This window comes from Callorhinus ursinus, unplaced genomic scaffold, assembly GCF_003265705.2.
Source record: "Callorhinus ursinus isolate GAN/ISIS: 27379988/994484 unplaced genomic scaffold, GSC_fseal_2.0 scaffold38, whole genome shotgun sequence".
NCBI lineage: Eukaryota > Metazoa > Chordata > Mammalia > Carnivora > Otariidae > Callorhinus > Callorhinus ursinus.
The window spans coordinates 10,414,407-10,438,799 of record NW_027397100.1 but is presented as its reverse complement, the minus strand read 5'-3'; the positions used below and the strand labels follow the sequence as shown (position 1 = coordinate 10,438,799).

Below are 24,393 nucleotides of genomic sequence, written 5' to 3'. Positions count from 1 at the left end.
CATGTCACTCTTCTGTCCTATATCCTTTGAACAGCTACATCCTTAAGCCAGACTCATTTACTTTTCATCTAGTGCCATTATAATTAATCTCATGGGACTTTCAGCCTCCTTTATAGGACTCCAATTTTACAAAACCATATTAAATATCACATTTAAGTGAGTCAGTAAAAGTCTGAGAAATTTTCTTACTTCTCTGTAAGAGAGATCTGGCTAATATTTGCCAGGTGTGTGCACGCTCTCTTCTGAACTAGCTTATCTTGCCTGGATGCCTGTAAGTCTCCTAACTGGTCTCTTCATTTCCATTCTCAGTTCAACAAAGTCACAGACCTTCTCTGACTCCAACCCAACAAAACTCAGCTTCTCATAAACCTATCAAAATGTGCAACTTGTTTATCTATTACCTCTAGCAGACTATAAATTCAACAAGAGAAGGGACCAGAGATCTGTCTTGCTCCCATTCTAGTGACTCACACATAGCAGGTGCTTTGTAAATATTTGTTGAATTACTGCTAGGAAAGGAGTGATAATCCAAGGATCTTCGAAATGACCCAAATTTAGTCCTAGCCTGCTGCTGAAGCCATCAGGGGAGAAATGAGCTTTTTAGGAACACTCAACACAGAAGACTAGCTTATTTCTATGTGCTCCCAACACTCCCAACCTTTCCATTTGGTGCTAGTCAGGAACTGCAAACAGAAACAACTAAGTATATAGGACCAATCTTTTCTGCTTTTGCTTTCTAACACTTGAAGCTTTGTTCCCTTCTGCTCTCCCTTGTAGGTTGCTTTCCTCTGCTCTTCTCCATTGTTAGAAATAAAAAGGAACTGAGTGATCCTTTAAATCCAAGTCCCTCAATTCAAGTCAGAGAGGTAAAATGTGATTTAGCTAAGGTCACATACATGGCTAAACAAAATGAGGACCAAAACTCAAATATTCTGACTCCTACCTTGTCTAGAACTTTGGACTATAGTCATACCCTCCTCTCCTGAAGAAGTTTCCTTCTTATATCCACCAGCAACGTGATGTAGTGGGAAAGAATATGGGTCCTGTGGTGAAAATGACCAGGCTCCAAATACTGGCCTTATGTCTCTCCCTAGCCACAATGAGATACTACTACACACCCACCAAAATGATGTCCTACCTACGTAATTTAGGCAAAATACTAAGCCTTAGGTTCCTCAAAAGTGGGGGATATCATCTTTTTTTGGAAGATTCATATAATGTATGCAAGGTGCTTAGCACAGTCTAGAACTATTATTACCAATTAGTGTTAGCTATTATCATCATCCTTCAAGCCTAGCTCTCATATGCTCTTTTTCACAATATCTCCATCTCTCAACAATTTCTCACTCTGGACTACTATACTCAATCCACACCACAACTATATTGTCAATTTTTCCAGCTCCTCACCTGTCTGTAAAATAACATCCTTAGAACAAACACTGCTTCAGCATCTCCTATTTCGCACAGCATAGACCTAAGCACATGATAGCAATTCAAAGCACCTCGAGGGAGGCTTGCAGCAGTGTGCTGGAGCAGGCTTGTATGGTTTTACAAGAGACAAGTGTTAAATATTAAGTAATTTTGTAAGTGAATTTGGTAAAGTTTTAAGCCACAAAAATTGGGCAAATGATAAAATCAGAGCTTTCCTTCCCACAGCTAGCTGGTTTACCACTGTTGATAGGGAAACTCACTCTGCCAAAAGGGAGTGACTTGTCCATTTTCTAGGGCATCCCCTCCCCTGCCTTGGAGATTCTAATTCTGGTCTTCATAAATCCATGAACACATCTCTTCTCCTGGATCCAATTCAGTGCCAGTCAAGCTGAAACTCATTGGTCTTTCATGTTCAGGTATTACACTGCCCTCTTCCCTTCCCAAAAGCCTATCAAAGAAAGGAACCAGCCTTCAATCCCATTTCCAGGCTTTGAAGAGGAAGAATAGAGCACCACAATGTCCGGGTGCCAGGATCACTCCTTCAACAAACCAAAGCCATGATCACACTCCTGTTGCCTACCTTGGCATGCTGGAGCAGCTCAGATGCTCGATCAAGTCTTGAAAGCCAATCAGGAAATTCTCCACAGGCTCCCAATGGGCAGAGCACCACCCATGGAATATTCTTTTTCCCTTCAGATTGAAAAGATGAACTACGCCCATCACCACTGTTCCTTTCCTTCTCTGCCTCAAGGGACATGGGTAAGGTCGACAAGTTTTTCTTTACCCCAGCTTATCCCTTTATAACTCAGAGATTCCCCAAATTTAAATTAGCAGCCCCAAAGACAGTCCTCACAGGTCACAAACTCTCCCAAATATGTAAATCCTTACTATAAAACTATACATTCCTTTTTCACACATATGACTACAGGCTACAAAAATTGTATTTAAAACTAAAATTTTAAGCAATAATTTAGTTTAGATCCACATTAATACTAAGTAGTCTGGCTGCTACCGTATTTGGCAATACTATAAAGCTTAAAATGTGAATGTCACACAAAAAGTGAAAAGCAGGAAAATATGGTACAGTAAATGGTCACAGGGTGTCCCATCCCGCTATATTCTGTGAAGGTCAAAAAAGTTTGGAAGTCAAACTACAACATCCCCAGAAGACTTACCCAAAGTTGAACAACCTGTGTCCAACTCTTCAAAGAGAACCTAGCTTGAGGAGCAAATTGGATATGGGGAAAGAAGCAAACTGAAGAAGAACATATGGCCTTCAAGCAAGACAGGACAGTATTGAAGTGAGAGTTCTTCTCTGCCCCTAGGACTCTGAATGTGTTTACACGAAGCCTCCACCTGCCTACTTCAAAATAAACATCAGAGTACTGGAGCAAGACCAGAATCCCTTCCCCAGCAGGCTCAAGACCCCTGACAGAAGAGTGCTGCCAGTGGCCTCCCACATCTCCCAAGTCAGGGACAGGCAATGGTTGAAGGAGGGGCTCTGCCTCTGGAGTCAGGCAGGCAGCCTATGACTGAATAATCTGTTTACCCTTACTATTAATGAGACTTTGAGCAAGTTACTTTGCTTATCTTCCCCTGGATTTCCCCACTTGTAAGGTGGGGAAAATAATAATAGTGTCAGCTTTACAGGGTTATTGTGAGGATAAAATGAGGCCAACCATGCAACCATGCAAAGTATCCCCTCCCTGACACTAACAGAGTAAGTGCCCAATAATGTGTTAACTGCTCCTCTTCTCAGGGCTCATAAATGGATCCTTTGTACCATTATCTAACTTGTTGGTTCATGGGACAACCAAGAAAAATGCCTCTGGTCTACCTGCTCCAGAGGACCTAACTGGTGGGAATGAAGAACCTCCCTACTTTTCTCTCCTAATGAAATTCTCAAGCTGCAGTGTGAGACTATCCAACTCAGAAAAAGCAGGAGAGCAGTAACCAGACCAAAATTTTGAGTTCCACTGACCTTTCTGTAGTTTAAGGTTCAAATTACCTACAAACTTCCAGAAAGAAACAGAGTGGCTGGGTTCAAAGAATCACAGAACCTTGAAACTGGGCGTAATAAGATTATCTCATTTAATCTTACCTAAAACACTTGAGGCCAGAGAAAGAAAATGACTAATCCTGGGACATACAGTAACTAATGAACCACAACTCTTAAGAATATGATTTCTATTCCATCCATTTTGGCAAGAGCTCACACCTTGTAATCCAATCTGAAATCCACCTTGCCTACTCCACATGAGCAGTGAGGCTCATGTGGCCTCTTCCCATGACCTATACCAACTAGCCTTATACTAGAGGGAAAAGAATTCTGTATCCACCACGTTTCCCCTATATGTCCCATCAGGGCAGGAATAGAGGAACTGCTAGACTCCACATGTATAGGACTAGAACTTAAGTTTATTCAAAGGAATAAACCTTAAATAACAAGCACAAACTCTGCAAAGTAGAGCTCAGCTGAGGAAAATGTGATTTTTATCAAAATTTTCAGAGAATACCTACCAGGCAGCCAATTCTGCCCCCAGTCTGCCCTGCTGAAATCTACATTCCATTAATCTACCTTCTTTTAAAGAGCCTAGTAAGGTGTGTAAGAACAGTACTGGACCACCTTCCTGAGCAACTCCTGGGCAAGGACATCAGCAAGAGCCTGTGCATTTCCAGTGTGCAATATAATCTATGGCATAAAGAAGCCAAGTGAAAAGCAGCAGACCAGAGCCTTGGGTAAAGAAACCTACCTATTGTTCATAGTGCAAGTCCCTCTTGCACTATGCAAGTTCACAGTGCCAACTACCCATTTCATAGTGCAAGGAATAAATCCATTTGGGATACATAGGAAGTCTTAAAATGGGTTGTTCTTCAGAATTTGTACGTTAGGGAAGTTGAGAAAAGAGAGGGCTTTAATATGGAAATTGCATGACAGACATACAATGACTTGCCCATTTGCCATTGTAGATGGGGTGCAGGGCGGGGATCGGCGGGGGATGGGGAAAATTCTAGTTCTGCTGCTGGATTCTGGTGGATTAATAATTTCACAATATAAGACCCTTTAGCCAGTGAAAAAGGTAACTGTAGCCCATGAAAACGGTAACTGGGTTAACTGCTTCAAAAAAACTGCCAACATAACAGGAATGGGAAAGGTTAGGGGGAATGCAATAAAATTCAAATACTCAAAAGTAAAGAAACAGCTGAAAGACGCAACACAGCTAACAGAAATGACAGGGGATAACTTTTCTCATATTCTAAATCTGTACTGTCCAGAAGGATGGCCTCCTACCCACAAGTGGATATTGAGCACTTGAAATATGCTTAGTTCAAATCACAATGTGCTGAAAAGTATAAATTGAAAACAGTACCAAAAAAAATCTCAATAATTTTTATAGAGTATATACTGAAATAGTAACATTTCAGATATACTGGGCTAAAATTTATTAATTTCACTTGGCTTTTTTTGCCTTTTTCATAGCTACTAGAAAAATTTAAATAACGTAAATGACTCTTATTTCTATTGGTCAGTGTTGCCTAGCGTGGTGATCTCCAAAGACCAGATATGGAAGAATAAATTTTCTGTTGCTCTGTGAATCTAGAATTGTGCTGTTCAATATAGTAGCCACTAGCCGGCTTTTTAAATTTAATAGTAGCTACAGTGGTGGGGCGCCTGGGTGGCTCAGTCAGTTAAGCATCCAACTCTTGACTTCAGCTCAGGTCATGATCTCAGGGTCGTGAGATTGAGCCCCACTTTGGGCTCCATGCTCAGCGTGGAGTCTACTTGAGATTCTCTCTCTGGCCCTCTGCACCCCCTCCCCCCTGCTCACAAGCTCTCTCAAAATAAATAAAATCTTAAAAAAAATTCTCTTGGAACAGCACTTGTCTAGAAAAACAAGAACAAGAAGGTGGACATTTAATATAGAAAAGCTAAAACTCTTATCAAATCAATGCAAAACTAGAAAAGAACCAATTTCAGATAGTGGACTGTGTAAGTGGTGAAATCGATGGGGAAATTCACTTAATTCTGGAGCGTTTATGAATGTCTTATTAGGCCATCTGTTTGTAAGAAGTAGTATATGGCAGCTAATCAAAGGGTTATTAAAAAGATAAAAGATTCTATCCCTCTGGTAGGTCAGGATACCCCAGTACAACCTTCACCTGCCTGCCTTACTCACCATTCAGCTCAGTCACGCCACTCAGGCTACACTGTTATAGCACAATTTTAAGAGCTTCCAGGACAAACACATTTTAGATAGTACCACTGTGTTCCCTCACACTATTAAACATCTCATTTTACTAAATTAACATATTGTGTCCCCAAGAATCTTGGTTAGAGATCATGCCTTTCCCCAGCTTACACACAAGGCTTCCATTATACTTCCATCATACTTGTTTAGCAACTATACAGGAAACCCTTATCCATCCAGTTCCTGTAGGACATGAGTGTACCTCGTACATGCACAAGTACAACAGAGCACTTACTTGTATAATTTAAAACCTTAGGTCTTTAAGAACAAGCATCTTATTTTGCTTCCTTTTCTATCACAGCGTGGAAGTGCTGGGTGTGTAACACTGCTCAAAAAATTTAGTTAACATGGGTTACTGCTATGGCTAAGCTGATTACCCACGTAAAACTGTCTTAAAAGCTTGGAGGCAACAGACATTTCCAATTCCAACCTGTCAATTCAGTGGTCACAGAAGCAAAGATAATTGGCAGTATCTACTTCAGAAAATAAGAGCTGCATTAGTCTTTCCACTTTAGCCAGATTTATAGCAGAGGGACCTCCTGGTCCCATAGGCCCACACCACAGAAGGGAGTTATATATAAAGGACATAACCATCTCTGTACAGCAACACAGTATGTGGGGGAGTGTAGTGGAGGATAGCATTAACTCACTCCCAAGTGGAACAAAAGAAAAATGAAATCAGCAGCACCAGTTAGTATGATTTAAGACCCCTTAAGTAGCTGAATATCTTTACCCTTAAGCCTTCCCCACTCTGCAAGGACTAACAGGTGACTTACGGTAGCATAATGTGGCCGTTACATCTGGCATGTTAACACACATGCTTAAGTGATGAATCTTATTCACTAATCAAGAACTGTGAGTGAGTTCACATTCCTCGCCCCCACCCCACCCCGAGTTAGGCGGCTAGGCTACAGAAATAGCAGTGAGAAACTCATAGCCCTGGTTACCAACGGACTTACTATTATAAGCAAGGAAAAGGGGAAAACTGGCAGCATCAGCATGGAGAGGGAATGAAACACTAAGGGGCAGCCTGTTTGAATATAGCACAGCTCACTCCTGGGAGTGTTTTATGCTTCTTCAATATCTGACTGTCCATAATGAATTATGTTCTCTTGCTAGTTATGGCCCTATTTTTCCCCAATAGTCACCTCCTCCTCCTCTCAACATGAAATAGCAAGCCACTGGCTCACTAAGAAAAATGACCTCAAACATTAAGCTACTAAAATCAGAATCCAGATGTCTGGTACAGCTGGGATGCCAATTCCAATGTCTGCTGTGTCATTTAACCCACAACTGGTGTTTCCTTAGTCTCTAGGACTTAACTACCAACATTTTCACTAGGGGAAGGTCCCTGGGCCTCTCGGAATTAAAAGATAATGGTTAATGAGATTTTGCCCAGCACTATTTGTTGCCCCCAGATTTTGAGTGCTGCCCTTCTGCCCCTGGAGCTAGAATGCTTTCAAGTGGCTTTTTTGCCCCTTCTGGACCCTTCAGTAGTAGAGCAGTATGTAGAAAAGCAGTGCCACCTTAGTTGCTCGTTGTTAGTTATGTTGATCCAGAAAAGGAGCCATATTCTAAGATGCTTGTGAGATCCTCTGGCACAAAGTAGCACAAGGCAACAAGAATAAATCCAGTAACAGCACAATAAAGAATTAACATTTACATGAACAGGCACCATTAAGAGATGAACTTGCTCATACTGTCGGACAGAAGGGTTTTTCCAGAAAAGTCACTACAGCATCAGAAAACTGTGCCACAACCAGAATACACTCACTCCAGAAATTTTAGAGTAAGTCAATGTGATCTATCAGATTTTATACTAAAAAGACAAAACTGAAATCAAGCAATTTTTTTAGTCGTAAGTTTGGACTCTATCATATCCTATAAACGCTCTACTTTTGGGGGTTAAGGAGAATGGTGGCGATGCTCATAACTGATAAACCATTTCTTGTTGTAAAACACTGGAAAGCAGACAACAATGAATTAAAGTGAGACTTTTCTCCTGAGCAAGAAAACAAAACATATTATTAGCATACAATCTATCCTTTTAAGATGGTAAAGGCCATTCTGGGTATCTGGGTATCAGCTGATTTTTCAAATGCTTAGTCAAACCTTCATAATTTTAGAACAGTTCAGCAACCACCTGGAATTAAGTATGTTTAAGTCTAAACCCCTCTAAAACAACCTGGGTATTGAAACTCAAAATACAGGCTAAAAACTCATGATAGAGGTAAAAGTTAATATATATTTTTCAAGAGCTCTGGTTAAAAGGAATAGCCCACTAATTTCTCTGCAACTCCAATCCAGCTTTTTTTTTTAAAGGACTCCGGAGTTAATGGAAACTTTTCATTTGCTACTTTTTTTTCAGCAGTTGAACAAATGTGGAAGGGACAAAACGAGAACATCAATGTCAGAAAGCAGCAGTATTTTTGATTCCTCTCCCCACTTCCCCACCTCAAAATACCTCACATACTAATGCAAAAGTAAACAAAAAAGAAAAAGCTCTAATTAGATGTGCAATTGACAATGTATTCTGAAGATTTCTTTTCCCATTTCTTAAAGTAATCAGTTTTTTAAAAAGACAATTCATAGCCCCCTTTAAGACACCTTCTGTAAAAAGGAGCACCTGGTTTCTGGTTCTTTCTGAGTCCACATAACGAAGTGGCTTGCTAGCAAAGCATACAAGATAAAAGTCTGAAAAGGTGGATACCACAGATTTGACCTAGAATCAAGTTTCCTCCCTGCCGTTCCAGGTATCTTCTTTCCACACTTGACCATTAGCAGACAAGGATAGCAACAATGGTTACCTCCAAGATCACCAAATCCACCTTTCCAAAGGCACAAAATATTTGTAGGAGTTTTAAAAAAACAACAACAACAACAACAAAAAAACCCTGATGGTATAGCTCAGTAGAGTACTCTTGTGTAAAGCATTAAAAGCATCAGCCTCTTTTATTTTGTGACAAGTTTATTGAACAGTATTCAAGACTTCATCTTTATAAACAAAAACCTCTGCTGAATGATGCCACGGCAGTATTTGCTGGCAATGTTGTGGCCGTATTGGCAATGAATCCTTTTATTGTGTTTGGTTTCTAACGCTTGGACTACCATAGAACTGCCAGTAAAACTAAATGTGGTTAATTTTGCAAGAGTGGGAAATAAGTTTTAAAAGTGATCACTGCTAGAAATTCTTTACAGATTTAACTAGCAGCAACTTTATGGTTTCTTTACTCATTAACTGTTCTTGAAATTGATGAGTGGATTTATTTTTAAACATTTGACCCACACCTGTACACAATGACAGAATCCAATAAAAAGGACTTTGAGTTTGGTTAAGGCTTTCATGGATCCTTATTTTATCCAAGGTATGTTTGCTTATGTCCATATACAGCCCTAGATTTTCATCCAGTGGGTTAAGACCGACCTAATTACACTGAACATTACTCTCTGAAATTTTGAATAAAAATTTCCCTAATGAAATTTTCACGGTTGATGCTTTGACAACTTGGAGCACAAAGCTAGGAACTACATTTCACTTAACAGTGTTGCATTTTTTTTTAAGCCACTAATAATTGTACATCCAAACTACAGTATTAAACACAGAATACACCTCCAAATTTTGCTTGTGAACTAAATGTTTCACTGAAGTTCAGAAAAAGTTTACAAATTTGCTTACTTATAAAATACATTTCGTAGATATCTCTAATCCTTTAAACTAAAAAAATCCAAAAACACCCCGGCAAGGGGGTGGGAGGAATTAAACCTAATGGAAAAGATTCTCTTCCATTCATGTCAGTCACCAAAGACAAAATTTACACATAAAATTGAAAATATCATGATAGTGTTTACAAATGCACACAACTTTGAGCAGCTTTACAAATCCTTCATACCATACAAAGCAAATGAGAAAATAAATTCATTTTCACCCCAAACCTAGTTTTTCTGAGAAAATTTGCAGGAAGAGAGGTATGAGTGATTGCACAGAACATATTTTCAAGAATTTTTTTTAAACTCAAACTCCAATGCCCATAACAAGATGAACAGTACGCTTAGCAGTTAGCACTCTATTAATAAGTCTCAGATACACAAAAATCAAGTTCCAGAGGGCAAAGCATTTAATTACATTTCACGAGAGAAGCACTGTTGTGACTCAACCAAATATGAAACATAGTTCTCTCCAAATTCTACACAAACCACTATTTTCTTAATTTATTTAATTTGATGAACAATGAAATCAAGTTTTCCTTTTCAGCATTTATCTAAGATGTAGAAATAACAAAGTAGTTGCAATAAAGTATATGAAATATTTAATAAGATTGTACGAACATATAACCAAAATAAACTGTGAAAAAAGATAAAAGGCTTTCATCTTCAAACAACCCATTTTTCTAAAATGAAAATAGTCAGCTCTCCAATGGGAAAATAATCTGCAGTTGAAATAAGACTCCCAAGCAGCGCTGAAGTTTTCTGCACTTGGTCTTTGGAATGAGAAATGATTACTTAACAGAAAACTTAATTGAACAGCATATATAAACATCATATTGCTTTTTTAGTTGAGGAGGCAATATCTAGTGATCTGTCAAAGCAAATTTGTATTCATGAATTGTCAAAAGACCCACAACACAGCCATGTCTTCTTTGAAAGTCTAAACAATCCTTTCCCTAAACAAAAAATCCTGTACTGTCAATCCTCTAAGATTGTAGTGATGAAAAGGCTTTCCAAATCTTATCACGCAATGAAACTGCTGCCACTCTTAACTCTAAATTACACGAGACGCTGTATTTCAGTGTTCCACTAACTTGCAACACCAAAAAGGCACTATTTTCTTTAATAGGAAATACTTCTTTTAAAAGGCTGACCCCTTTGTAAGTACATTGATTTGCAGGAAATGTTGGGGATATTTCAAACCAAGACAGAGGCCCATGTAAAAGACAAAATTTGTTTTTCATGATATCTCACCAATCTCCCATTCCATATGTTTATAATATAATGTGACACATCTTTAGAGCATTTTAACTAAGAAGGAAAGTAACCATAAGTAGAGCCTTTTGTAGCAGTGAGCAGGATGTTGTAAGGCAAATGTTTTCATGACAAGGACACTTACCAACCAGAACCCATGTGGTCCTCCTGCCTTAGTGTCCTGAATACCAAAGAAGAGTATGAAAGGGCAAGGAGTCTCAATTCTCTCCCCTCTGGCAGCTGCACTTGTACTCTGTATGAAGAATTTTTATGAACAGGCTCCTGATCAAACAACTAGACCAAAAAGCCTCCAAGTAACAGGATTAAATGCACATCTATGGAAAAGCTTATGAGTCTTTTATTCTATAACACTACTACTAACAAAGCTAACAATTTCAACTTCAGTTTTTAAAAAACCTAAATATAATGCTCTTTCTTATAAATGGACCCTCTTTGTTTAGTTACAGGCCAAAATTTCACACAAATTTGGGACAGAAGGAAATTGCCAAAACATTAGTCCATCATGGACAGGACTTCAAATCTGGCATCTTAAACAATGATTATTAGAAGTAGTATCTGGTTTTCAATGCCATCTAAACAACATGAACAATTTTTAAACTGACTAAACTAAAACATGGCGGTCAAACCAAAAAGGCTCTGGTAGGTAGAGGACTCCATATTTTATTTTTGTGGCAAAAGTACTTATTTCACACAGTTTTAAGTGTGACATTAGAAATCAAAGTTCAAGGTTATAGCACAAACCAAGTGTGGAGTTTTATATTAAAACAACAACAACAACAAAACAGTTCTGCTCATTTACAAATGAGTCAATTAGGCAAACAAAAAAGCAGCAACTTCAGAAGCAGGACTGTCTATACAGCAAGAACCCTCAAGAAGCAATAAAGGTACATACAGTGAATCTGTATACAGAGATTTTATTCAATTTTAAAAGAAAATGAGGACTTTAGACAAAGCTTTGACCCTATAACAAAGCAAATCTGTCCAGCTTTAAACCAAATTCCAAGAGTAGCCAACTTCTATTTTTCAGCAGCTGGCAAGAGCACCCTTAATGAGCTCTATTGACATTTCTATTTTCTTCATCCCATATGGTATAAAACAAAACCAATCTAAACTCCTTGATAAGCTTTATGTGGTCATTTGTGTTTTACAAATGGTTTCTCTAATGGTACGCCAAAATCATTTTTGTGTTCTCTCCAGACAGCTTTACTGTAACATACAGCAGTATTTATCCTGGTAGTGAGTCTTCTGTAAACAGTCAACCAATGCTCTATGTTATAGAAACCAATCTATATGCAATTGAAACAATCCACAGGTTCTAACCTGGAAATACTAGGAAAACAATCTGGATGCATTAATCACAGCACTATGAAAATCTACCCTATAAAGAATTGATGTGAACAGCTACCCTAAGACAAGTTTTACTTTCCTTGAGCCTATAGGTCTGTCATTTAAGTCAATGACAGCAGCTGTGGCTTCATCCCGAGATTCGAAGGCCACCATGGCTTCGCCTGTGGGCATACCTTTTTCATTGTATTTTAAACACACTGAGCCTGGGATCACTTGATAGCCATAAAAGAAATCTAGAATCTCATCAATAGACACAGTGAAGGGCATATTCTGCACTTTAATTACTGTTGGTCCTGGTTTTCCAGAACTAGATCCAAAGCCAGGGGGACCACCAATGTGAATTGGGCCAGGGCCAGGCCCAGGCCCAGGCCCAAAGGCTGGTGGCCCACTCAAATGCCCAGGGGCACTTCCAAGACCAGGAGGGCCACTTCCAAAGCCAGGGGGGCCACCTAAACTACCAGGGCCATTTCCAAAATTCTGAGGGCCTCCTCCAAATCCTGGCCCACTTAAATTATTTGGTCCACCTCCAAAACCTGGAACATCCAGTCCTAGACCAGGCAAACCACTATTTCCAACTGAAGGCATACCAGGCCTAGCATCACCAAAGGCCCCTCCTAATCCTGGAGGAGGGAGTGGTGGCCCAAAGGCATTCGACCCACCAAAATTACCAGGAAAGTTAAATGGAGGCCCATTGCTGGCCTCCTTAGATCCTACAGTCAGGAAGGCATGCTCTTCACCTCCTGCACCGGGCATTCCCGCACCGGGCATTCCCGCACCGGGCATTCCCGTACCAGGCATTCCCGCACCGGGCATTCCCGCACCGGGCATTCCTGCACTGGGCATTCCCGCACTGGGCATTCCCACACTGGGCATTCCTGGAACTGGAGGATTACCTGGCACAGGCATCTTTAACCCTTTTTTTCCTTGGGCAGGGGGATTTTTTTCAATCTCTCTCATATCTTCTAGAGTAACTACATGAACAAAAGCTTCTCTCCCATTAAGTTTTTTACGGTGTAAGCGTTCAGACTTACGTGCATCATCTTCATTTTTAAACTGAACCAATGCCTGTCCTAGACCTTGCCCATTGTTATCAACAAGAACATGTACAGCATTTTCATCCACTGGGATTCCTTCTAGGAACTGAAGAACATCCATCTTGGTAATGCTGAATGGTATATTTGTTATGTGAGCACAGACTTTGGCAGAGCTGACATCCCCCTCCGGATTTAACATCATTTCCCTCTGGTCATAGCTGAAGTTCTGCAGTCTTTTACGAATCATATCTATCTTTTCTAGCATACCTTTCTTAGTAATTGGATGAACTTGAATAAAGCGATTGCCCATGTATTGTTTATGACGACAGAGAGCAGCCTTATAGTCAGCCTCATTCCTGAATTCTACGAAGCCTTCACCAGTTGCTTTCCCATTGGGTCCATAAGCAATATAAATACTATCTTCCACAATATCCAACTTTTTAAAAAAATCAATGACATGTTTATTTTCCGCTTCAAATGGTAGCCCTTTCAAGTAAACACAAAAACCAGCCTCATGTGGTGATCTTGACCTTGACCTTTTCTGCCCACTGGGCGATTTTGACCTGGGAAGTGTCTGAGGAGGGGGATGGGTTTGTCCAGAAGGTCCTATACTTTGCTTAAAAGTGATATGGCCTCCAGCAGCTACCCACTGTCTCTCTGTGGCAGGACTAACTTCCACATAGCGTTGAATCATCAGCATTCTGTTTCGTTTCAAAGCTTCAAATGTATCTTGAGGGGAGAGAAACTTAACCAATCCGTTCCCATTATTTCGACCTACATGATCTTTCAACAAATGCACTGCATCAACACGGAGCCCATGGAAAAAATCTCTGACATCATTTTCCATTGCAGAAAAGGGCATTCCATGCACACTGACATACAGATCATCGGGGTTGATGGGAAGTGGTTTCACACTGCTTTGAGAGTTCATCTGGATAGGGTTAACAGGATTCAATGGACCCAGAAACACAGGGTTCAGGTTATTGTTCAGATTCATAGGTGCTCCAGAGCCATTCATTCCAGCAGGTAGAGGTGCCACAGGTGGCGGGTTCAAGGGTGGCATGCCAGACATGGGTGGCAGTGGGGTCATGGGTGGCACAGAAGGGACTGGGGGAATAGGGGGCACAGGAGGCACGGGAGGCAATGTAGGTACCGGAGGAGGAACTGGTATTGGGGGAATGGACGGCATTGGTGGCAAAGATGGCATCGCTGGGATTGGAGGAATTGGTGGTGGTGGGACTGTGTTCATTGGAGACGCTGTGCTCGGAATGGTTGAGCTAAACGTTGGGCTCCCAAATGAAGCCCCCATATTTGGAGGAGCCGTTCCTATGCTGGCTGTGGAAAATGTCTGTATGTTTTTGTTGCTTTCATGAACAGATGTGGCGGCAGTAACTACACTGGGTGAAGGATTATTAAAGTTAGGTACTGTTGTAGGCAAGTTTACCCTTCCACTCATTCCTGAGCTAGGTGGCGGTCCTGATCTACTAGCATTTGCTGGTGGTATATCTAAGTTGGCAGTTTCAAAACGCCTACGACTCAGTTCAATCATATTCTGCATTTCCGTTTTACTACTCAACAAAAGTGTTACTTTTGACCCTTTAATTGTACCACCTGTGCGCATCATACCAAGCCTTGCATCTTCATCAGTGGCAAAAACGATGAAAGCCTCACCCAGTTCACCCCCTACAATATGCACGCCCCCATCAGGGATGGTCAATCCAGAGAAGAAGTGGCGAATGTCCATGGTCCCCGCCACAATTGGGAGACCTTGCAAACGGATGACCACAGCCATGCTGCGCTGAAACCACACACACCTGCAGATGAGAAAAGGCAACGGCCAGGTCAGACTCCTGTTTATCACACCAAGTTTTTAACTACAAGAATGACCAGCTACCATATTAGGCCCTCAAATATACCCTCAAACTATCACAAGCAATGCAGGTTTTTTTTATTTGAATATCCTAAAAACTGAACATTATGTGCCATTTACAATGTAAAACCTAGACAATTTCAACTTCCAAAAGGCATTAATTCTGTAAACAATTAGAAGTTCAGTCCCATGACTCAAAAGTTTCAGGGGGAAAAAACCACCATAAGAAGTAGAATCACCAATTACATCATTCAGACCACTAATTATTCAGTAAGGTTTAAAAGAAATGTGTAAGTCAAATCAGGACACAAAGTTGAACAATCTGCAGGGGAAAAACATGCAAAGGATGTATCAAAGTTAGTATTTAAAAGTGGCTTAGCATTTTCCTTATAAACATGACAACTTTGTAGAATTATCAGTGTCATTTTATATGACTCAATCTCAAAATGCAAAACAGAAACAGAAAACTGGAATACTAATGAATTACAAATAATACTTAACACTAAAGTAGACTCAAGTCTCAAAAGAGAATGGATTCCATACTCAACCTAAAACTCTTCAATCTGCATTACAGCTCTATTTATTAAAGAAAACTATATATGGAATTATTTATTACAGACAAGGTTAATACATACAAAGAATCCAAAAGAAATACTGAATAAAATAGCCCAAATCTTAGTTATCTATATTCATCACTCCAAAAAGTAGAACCTGGTTGCAGTGCCATTCACCATAGCTGTTTTAATTAAAACTCAGATCCAATGACTTATTTCCAAACTCACCATTAAAAAAAAGAAACACACATACACACTCAAAAAAGTCTCGTTTTTCCCAAAGAAGGCTGATAACGAAAAAAGGGTATTTTTTGGTTTTGCTTTTGTTTTAAAAAAGAACAAGGGTATGAACTTTATTCAGTGACTGTTACAGTCTTTACTCAATATAACTCCTGTGGTATTTCTGGAAGCTCACTGGTCTCCTTAAATAAAGTCCCATTCTGAACTTTCTCTTTTGGAGAAGTTTCTCCCAGATTTAAATAAAATTTCAGTATTTCAGTTGTTATGGCTTCCAAGAGCAAATGCAAGGGAAGCCCTTTGTAAAGTGATATAAAACAAATTCTTGGGACTGGAAAAAATATTAACTTGAAATTTATGTGATCAGCAACATGGGGTGTTTTCCAAGTCATCTTAAAAATCAACTTTTACGGGCGCCTGGGTGGCTCAGATGGTTAAGCGTCTGCCTTCGGCTCAGGTCATGATCCCAGGGTCCTGGGATCGAGTCCCGCATCGGGCTCCCTGCTCCTTGGGAGCCTGCTTCTCCCTCTGCTTCTCTCTCTGTGTCTCTCATGAATAAATAAATAAAATCTTGGGGCGCCTGGGTGGCTCAGTTGGTTAAGCGACTGCCTTCGGCTCAGGTCATGATCCTGGAGTCCCGGGACTCTCGAGTCCCACATCGGGCTCCCTGCTCAGCGGGGAGTCTGCTTCTCCCTCTGACCCTCTTCCCTCTCGTGCTCTCTATCTCTCATTCTCTCTCTCTCAAATAAATAAATAAAATCTTTAAAAATAAAATAAAATAAAATAAAAATAAATAAATAAATAAAATCTTAAAAAAAAAAAAATCAACTTTAACGGACACCTGGGTGGCTCAGTCAGTTAAGTGGCTGCCTTTGGCTCAGGTCATGATCCCAGGGTCCTGGGACAGAGTGCAGGGGAGCCTGCTTCTCCCTCTGCCTGCTGCTCTCCCTGCTTGTGCTCTCTCTCTCTCTGACAAATAAATAAAATTTAAAAAAAAATCAACTTTTAAATATAAACCTATTAAACCAGTTCTGTGACCTCAGAAAAATTATAAATGATTCGAGCTTTGGTTTTATCACTTCCCAAACAGGAACATTAAAAGAGCTACTGCAAGCTCTAAGAATCCTGTAACTCCACAAAAGCAGTTTTTCAATGTCAAATATTGTGTGAATATTAATTTGATAAAACAAAATCTGTAATTATATCTCAACCAATATGACTGCTGTACACAAAACAGAAATGTACTGTTTGGCTTTGATAGTTTTCTCACACACATACACAAAAATAAAAGCCACTTTCAAATTTAATGAAGATGGACTGGCAAACAGAAAATGCTCTTTATGAGACCATTATAAAACACTAGAAATTTGGGGGAGGAGGGAAGCTTTTCCTTTTTGGTTTGCAAGAGTCAACAAGAAAAATTAATACTAAAAAAAAAAAAATCACACCAACAAACTCTTTTCTTCTTATTTACGACTATTTAGCAGTCTATATGGAAGCTCATCGAGATTTCAAGACATTAAATCAAATTCTCATTCCCTACTGTCTGTAGCATATTGGCTACATGCAAAATTAAGACAGCATTCCTGTTCAACTTCAAAAAAATGCTTGATCACTTAATCACTCAATCATGGGTAAGTAATCTAGGCACCCAAACACTTGAAAGATAGAGAGATGTTAGTTTGCACTGGGACAGTAAAATGGGAATTTAATATAGTCCCAAGAACACAAAAATTAAACACAGGGCTAAAGAGACACAGTAATTCTCAAAAAACCATCTGCTACTAAGAGAAGGGCTTTAGTGAAGTCTGCACAAGGTACAAATGAAATCATGATATTGAAAAATCTGCCCAGATTACCAGCTAGAAAAGGGCTGAGGATTAAACCAAAGAACACAAGAGTTATTCATAGAGCCATCTAAAGAGAAAAGTTTTTAGGTTCTGAAAAAATATGAAATAAGATATGCTATTCTTCTACTAAGTGCCTGTTTGACAGGTAAGTCATTTCAACTATCTTGAGCCTACCTTTGTTATTTAACAAGAGGGTTAGATTCCAATCACTAAAGTTCCATCTAAAGTCAAAATAGGTACTCTAAAACATATGACCCATTATCTACACCTTTACCTCTAAGGAATATTAAAAAACCATACCAATAACAAGCACCTATATTTGTAATGAGTCTGGAATGCTACCCTGAGGGAAAAAAACAGCTTACTGCCTAATAATCAGGAATTCAGCAGAAGAAATGCATCCATATAAAACTGAACCCCGAAGAAAGCAACGACTGTTCAAGGCACCCAGTCCACCCCACCCCCATCCCTCAGATAAGACTGTTAAAAAAAAAGAAAAAGAAAATCCCCCACAATTCAGTTACTACACATATTTTCATGTTACTAAATAAGCTGTCTCATTTTATTTTGTATAAAAACAAACCCTCTATTCAAAATCTCTTACCTGATAAAACAAGAGATGTATTTTCTTAACAAGAAGTAGAGGCCAAGTCAATCCTGTGGGCAACCAATTAAAACCAACTTTTAGACTGCAATAGAGAATAAACGGAGGCAAAAATCAATGCAGGAAACACAAAACAACACGCACAGGCCACACTGAACTGTATATTATGAAGGCGAGTCTGAAACCACCACGGAGTACTTCATTAGAATGCATATTAAAAAAACAGAAGGAAAGAAAGAAAGAAACCACATGTACCAAAATCCCACACATACTTGTTACTTGGTATTGCTTTCAAATTTGAGTATTTCTCAAAACATTATATATTTACATACATCAAGAATGTGCCATAAATTAGTCCAAGAATGAAATCAATTAAAAACTAAAACAGTCATAAAGCTCAGCTTCACACCTGGTAATTACTTTTTATCACTTGATTAAACCAGTCCAGAAAATTCCATTAATACAAGTCCAACTACAACCTATTTCCTCAGGTCCCACCAAACACTTGATGAAAAAGCACAAGTTCACACATAAACAGTTCTAAGACAAAAGACAAAGCCATCAATTCAAGGGTACTTATGGAAATTCTTGCAATTGCTCTTTCAAAATATTTTCCTTTGTACCAAAATAGCATCAAGCATTGAGAAACATAAATGAAGTGAAAGCTCAGGCTATAATGATTAATTCCTATTTAAAACCACTGGGGTTCGAAATCTTAAGGAAAAGTGCTTTCTTTACCTTCTAACACCAAAACTATTCCAAGAAACTTGTAAAAAAAAAAAAAAAATTCCCTAAAAATGTCTGGCATATTAAGAAGACTCCCCAAAGTAAAAATGAGTCACTCATCTCTTACTGGAATTTCTCCCAAATTGGTGAAGTTGTGAACAATTCACAAGCAATATATAAGACCAAATAATTAAACAACTACATTCAAAAAGATCATTTTTTAATTCAGAGAAACAAGAAAATCATCACTGGTTAAGTATCAAGATTACCAACAGAACACTACTTAGAACGATGCTCATTTTTAACTATCTTTCAAGTTCGAGATACCACCTGTGAGCTTAATATTCATCACCAAAAAGTAAAACATATTAAAAAATTTTAGTGTTACTCCAATTTTTTTCTAAAGGACAAGCTAAACATCTTCTAGACAACTACTCAAATTACTGAAGAGTGAGATTGTTTTGTCACAAAAGCTACGCACATGTCAAAAGCAATGCTTTCAAAAGCCCAGAGCACTGTATTAATTTTTTATGTGTTGTACAAATCAGTTCTAATTAGGTCTAAAGAGTTTTAAAACTCTTTATTTAAAAGCCACACCTAGAAGTTTATCTAACAGGTCACAAAGGGAAACATGAAACACACAAAAAAGCCTGCTTTTAGGTAAAGGTTATGCTCAAGAGCATAGAGGAAGAGCATGAATTTTATAATATTTTCTAAACGTACAAGTTTGACTCTATAACCAACAGAACCACAGTTTTCTAGTTAAGCATTTATGATTCACAGATGATCCCCCACTGGAGATTACAATTCAAAAGGTCTGGTATGGGGCCAGGATATATGCCCTGAAGGTAAGGGAAACAGGTTCCTCAGCCTCTTCCCTTCCAGACCCAAGAAGCCTCCAAATGTCCATCTGGATATGAACAAGTTTAAAGTCAGCCAGTTACGCCCAAAGGGAACACACTAGACCTACTATCAAAAATTTCTAAACGGCTGCCAGAAATTACTATAACAAGAAGGAAAATCTCATTCCACAAGAAAAAGTTGACGTTCCAGCTGAATTCGGCAAATGCCTCAAATTTTACGTTGTTCAATTTAAAGTACAAAATCAATCTTGAAATAAACTCATGAATCTTTTCTATTTAAGCAAAGGGGAAGGCCCACATCAACCCATACCAAAGAAAAGTATGCAGAAAGTTCAGGCTAGAAACTAGAACTTCATAACTCTTGGTGTTACACTTCTCCCTTGAATGGACAAAGTAAATAGAAACTGAGAACTGAAGTAGTACTTTTGTTTTCAACACCTCACTTTGTAAAGAGCACAATAATTTAATAGAGGCACCACTGTTCTCCAGGAACTACTCATTCCTGTGTTCTAAATGTCAGCTAGCAACAGAATGCAGGATCCCAAAATGAAAAATCCATTCCAACCACCTTAAGACTTGGTGAATTTTAGAAGGATTAAGACTGAAACAGTTCTATGCAACAAAAACAATCTAAAACACGTTTTACCTATTTGTAAAGCATAAAGGTACAAAGGAGAAAATGGGCCTGATTTGCCATTAAATTCACTGATATATTTCAGAAGATCTTAAAACAAAAGGTTGCTCTAGTATACTTTTCCACTTTGTTAGGACTTAGTCCTAACATAGTGGCTTTGCTTCAGCTAAAGAAATACGATACACGAACAAATTACAAATATCTGCTATGAACATTTAGCATATTATTATGACACGGCATATTTTCTTATTTACTAGTCATTTCAATCACTTGGAATTTCAGAGTAAAATGTCTGACAACAATCCTCTTTTAACAGGAAGTCAAAGCACAAATCAGTTGCACTTAATCGTTTCCACTCTTCATCTGGTGATAAACATCAAAAAGTGAATTTTAACTTTGTTCAGTTGTCAGTCTTTAGTCAACAATAACCAGGGTACAGCAGAGCTAAGTTCTTTAGATTGAAAAAATACAAAAACCAGCACCCCTCAAATAGTCACCTCAGAGATGAGCAACAGAGAACCAATCATAATGGGCACAATGCTATAAGCCGCATAATCATATTATGGTAGGCATTATGGAAAAAAACACAGCTTCATCCACTTGATTTTGTCCCCATCCCCAAATGAATCACATTTCAGATTCTGGGATCATTCTTAACGAAACAATTCTTCTGACACTGAGGGACATGAATCCTTTAGACAGCTCATTACTCAACTTTCCCATTAACCTCCAGAAAGTTCTCAAAAGTGGCAAACCAAAAGACATTTCTAAGTAAGATATATAGTCTTCCTGCCAAAAAGACTGTAATATTATTTTTCAATCCCCCCCCACAAATGCCAACAAATATGTTCATTATCTTGATTTAAACTTAAAAGCAACAATATCACTTCTAACCTAGCCAACCATATTCACCCTCACTGTTGGTCTTAAGACTTAAAAGGTTGCTTGAAACTTAATGAAATAAACTCGTTGCAAACCAAAAGGTATATGAGTGGTGGTAGTAAAATCTGATAAACTATAAATTAGATCAAGTTATTTTTCTGCTTAGTTGACCTAAACATTTAACAACATTCATTTATACTACAAACATTTATTAAGGACTTGTGGCCGGGACAGGAGATATAGAAATGGACGACAGTCCCTAGATTTTAGAGAGAGATATCTAAGAGCATCTTTTGTGCAGTTACTGACATTTAGAAATTCTTTCTACAACATCTATAGAAGAAAATATTCAGCTAAACCAAAAGATGGGAGTGGCTCTCTACAAAATGGAATAAAAACGTTTTGAACATTGTCACTGGATTCCAGCACCTGGAACACACACTGGTCCACAAAATCAAGTTTCACATCTAAAAACCGTACCAACAACCCCCAAACTCTCAATATGCAATCATCAAAACATTTGGCATGTCACAAGAAAGTGAAAGAAGCCAGAAGTATGCTGATATTAGCACATAACGATAGGTTCCAAGTAACTACCACAATGGTTTCTAAAGCTTCACATTTTTCACCTAACAGATATGAACACAAACACAAATTATGCATTACAATCCATAAACAAAATAAGTATTTAATCGAGCATATAAAGATGATATAATATGCATTCCCTGTTTCGTTAAAAAATTTCCCAGCAATAATACTGAGCACGTCCTCAACCTTTATATAAACACGCCAAACATTTCATTTTCTTAAAAAATTACCATAAAATTATTTTAACCACCTGTAGCAGTTCTTCCCAACTTTTTAATATTCTTGGAAAATGCCTGAACACAATTACTTCCCACTAAATCCAGAAATGGTCTATTCGGTCAAAACCACCAAATTTCAAAAACGAGTACAACCAGTTTTGTATTACATTTCTATAAAACAAAAAAAAATCAGCCCGTATGTCCAGACCTGTAGGACATTTTTGAACAGCAAATGCTCCGAAATACTAACAATATAAACTAGGTAACAAAGTCCAATGCAATTCATTTTACTAATACTGCATTTTACAAAAACTACACGATTTTAAACCATTCAAGCAAGCAGCTCTAAGAACACTCCAGTCACAAGTCCCTCCTTCAACAATCCCTCAGCTCCAATTACATTTTTTCTCAGGTTATACTGACTGGAATTACACTATTCTTGAATAATACGGAATGGTTCCTGACTACCATAATTTACATTAAATCATCTCTGGAAATCCAGGAGTCAAGGACAGTTTGAGTCCAGAAACCTCTCCTACGGAACCTGCAAGTCAGCGCACAAAACTCCCAGCATGTTTTGTGCTGAATAACCCAAAGTTATCTTCCCCGGAGCCGCTGATATTTTTCACTATAAAGTACACATTACAGGTACACATGAAGTCCATGTATTTACAATCTGGCAGCTAAGCCTCCTGCACTGGTGTCCATCCCCAACACCAACTGTAGATTCTCGAAGCCCCACCCACCTATTTCACGTGGCTGCCAACTAAAACCTCCAGCCTCCACTAAAGAAAACTCCTTCACTGATCGAAAGCACCCACCCTCCACCTCCTATTGGGCCTGCTCCTCTTTCAGTGCTGGAGGCTGTCTCCCAAGCGATATGTAAAGGTGCTGCTCTTTGCAGCTCCTTCCCTGCTTGGGAATCCAGGGCCTGGCATCTTAACTACTATTCTCAGAGGTTTGGGAGGCGTACTCACCCCCTTTCTCACAACAGAGGCCGGCTTCTCAAATCGCCGACACCCTCGAGGATAAACCCCGCCCAGCGCTGAGCCTTGGAAGCATTTCCCTGCAACCCCCTCCACCTTCAGACCACGAAGGCGGCCAGTTCTCAGACTTCCTTCCTAGACTCACAGGAGTGTACCGACTGCAGCTTCCTCCCCACAGGTGTGTCCAGACTCTAGTCCCCTTTTCCTGTTAGGCCACAGGAGCCTCCTTTCCACTTCCGATGGAGGGAGTGTCTTCACTACGTTTATCTCCTCACTACGGGGCACAGAGATGTAGTTACAATCTCTGTCCCTTTTGGGAAGCATAGAAAATCTCGCTCATTCGGGAGGTAGGTGTGTTTTTACTGCAATCCCCGTTAGTTCGTAGGCCGCTGGGCCACCCAGCTGTGGCCTCCTCCCTCTCAGACCACGGGGGCGTCCTCCCTTTGGCCTCGTCCCCACTTCGGTATGCAGGCTGATCCTCTCTTGCGTCCTTCCTGCATCCTCTCAGGCTTCAAAGGCGCAAGCGGCTCCCCAGGCCCCCCCGCAGCCATGCCGCGACCCTTTTGTGTGGGGCGCTTGCTGCGGCGGGCTCGGAGGCCTCCGAAAGCCCCGCCCCGGGCCACCAAGGGGCGGCTCGAGCCCCGCACAGCCCCGCCCGTTCCGGGCTGCGGGAGTCTTACCGGGGAGAGCTGCGCGGCACCCGAACCCAGACCCGAGTTACCCCCCGCGCGAGTGCCTCCGCCCCGCGGCCGACAGCCCCAGCCCGAACGGCTTCCCGGAGCCCACAGCAGCCACCACCTCTTTCGCCGCTTCACAAAATGGCCGACAGCCCGCTCAGCGGCTCCGCGTTCCAGAAGGGGAGGGACGGAATGGAGACGTCACGGGGCGGGGTGGCGCAAGCGCGCTGAGGTTGTTGGGCAATCTTCCGGAAGTTGCGGGTATTTGTGGCGAGGGGAACTTTGAGTCTGTGCGTGCGGCGTTTGCGCACTAACCCCGCCTAAGGAGAGTGACGCTGCGGGGTGGGTTGGGTTCAGAGTGTGTGGTTCGGCTCAGAGTGTGTGGTTCGGCCCCTCCCTGCGGGACTTTGTGCTAGTTACTTTTCTTCAATCTTATGCGAAAGGGAATAAATAGTGCCTTCTTCGCGTGATTGTTTTGGGGATGAAATGGCCCACAAAGTAGTGCACGGTTTTGTTGATGATGCCTTGGCAGAACCGAAACCTGCTATTTTTTCCCATTTAAAAATTTCAGTCCAGGGAGCCTTACCCACCAGTCCTCTTTTTTTTTTTTAAGTATTTTATTTATTTATTTGACAGAGACATAGCGAGAGAGGGGACACAAA

The 24,393-nt window shown here is 40.0% G+C and overlaps 2 protein-coding genes across 9 annotated transcripts in view; both read right to left on the bottom strand.

The window, feature by feature from the left end:
- CPNE1 (copine 1) overlaps window positions 1-23,974 on the bottom strand; it is a 35,151-nt gene extending 11,177 nt beyond the window's left edge. Inside the window, exons 1-2 of one of the 8 annotated variants that reach the window (XM_025875782.2) lie at window positions 23,735-23,819; window positions 18,158-18,210 (exon numbers count right to left, since the gene is read on the bottom strand). Coding sequence is in view for 1 of the 8 variants with exons in the window: in XM_025875778.2 (XP_025731563.1) it covers window positions 13,040-13,054 (15 nt within the window). In the remaining 7 variants the exon portion in view is untranslated. Of the gene's footprint in view, window positions 1-13,039; window positions 13,172-14,713; window positions 14,853-18,157; window positions 18,243-23,045; window positions 23,176-23,734 lie in introns of those variants that run through there. The other 7 variants (XM_025875784.2, XM_025875783.2, XM_025875779.2 and 4 more) reach the window with 7 other exon arrangements.
- RBM12 (RNA binding motif protein 12) lies at window positions 11,556-14,834 on the bottom strand. The gene has a single exon (XM_025876718.2). The coding sequence runs from the start codon at window positions 14,832-14,834 to the stop codon at window positions 12,063-12,065; it is 2,772 nt and encodes a 923-aa protein (XP_025732503.1). The 3' UTR covers window positions 11,556-12,062.
- Window positions 23,975-24,393: the final 419 nt, after the last annotated feature.

Excerpts from the sequence above, each read along its gene's own strand:
- RBM12 (XM_025876718.2), bottom strand. The coding sequence starts at position 14,834 with ATGGCTGTGGTCATCCGTTTGCAAGGTCTCCCAATTGTGGCGGGGACC.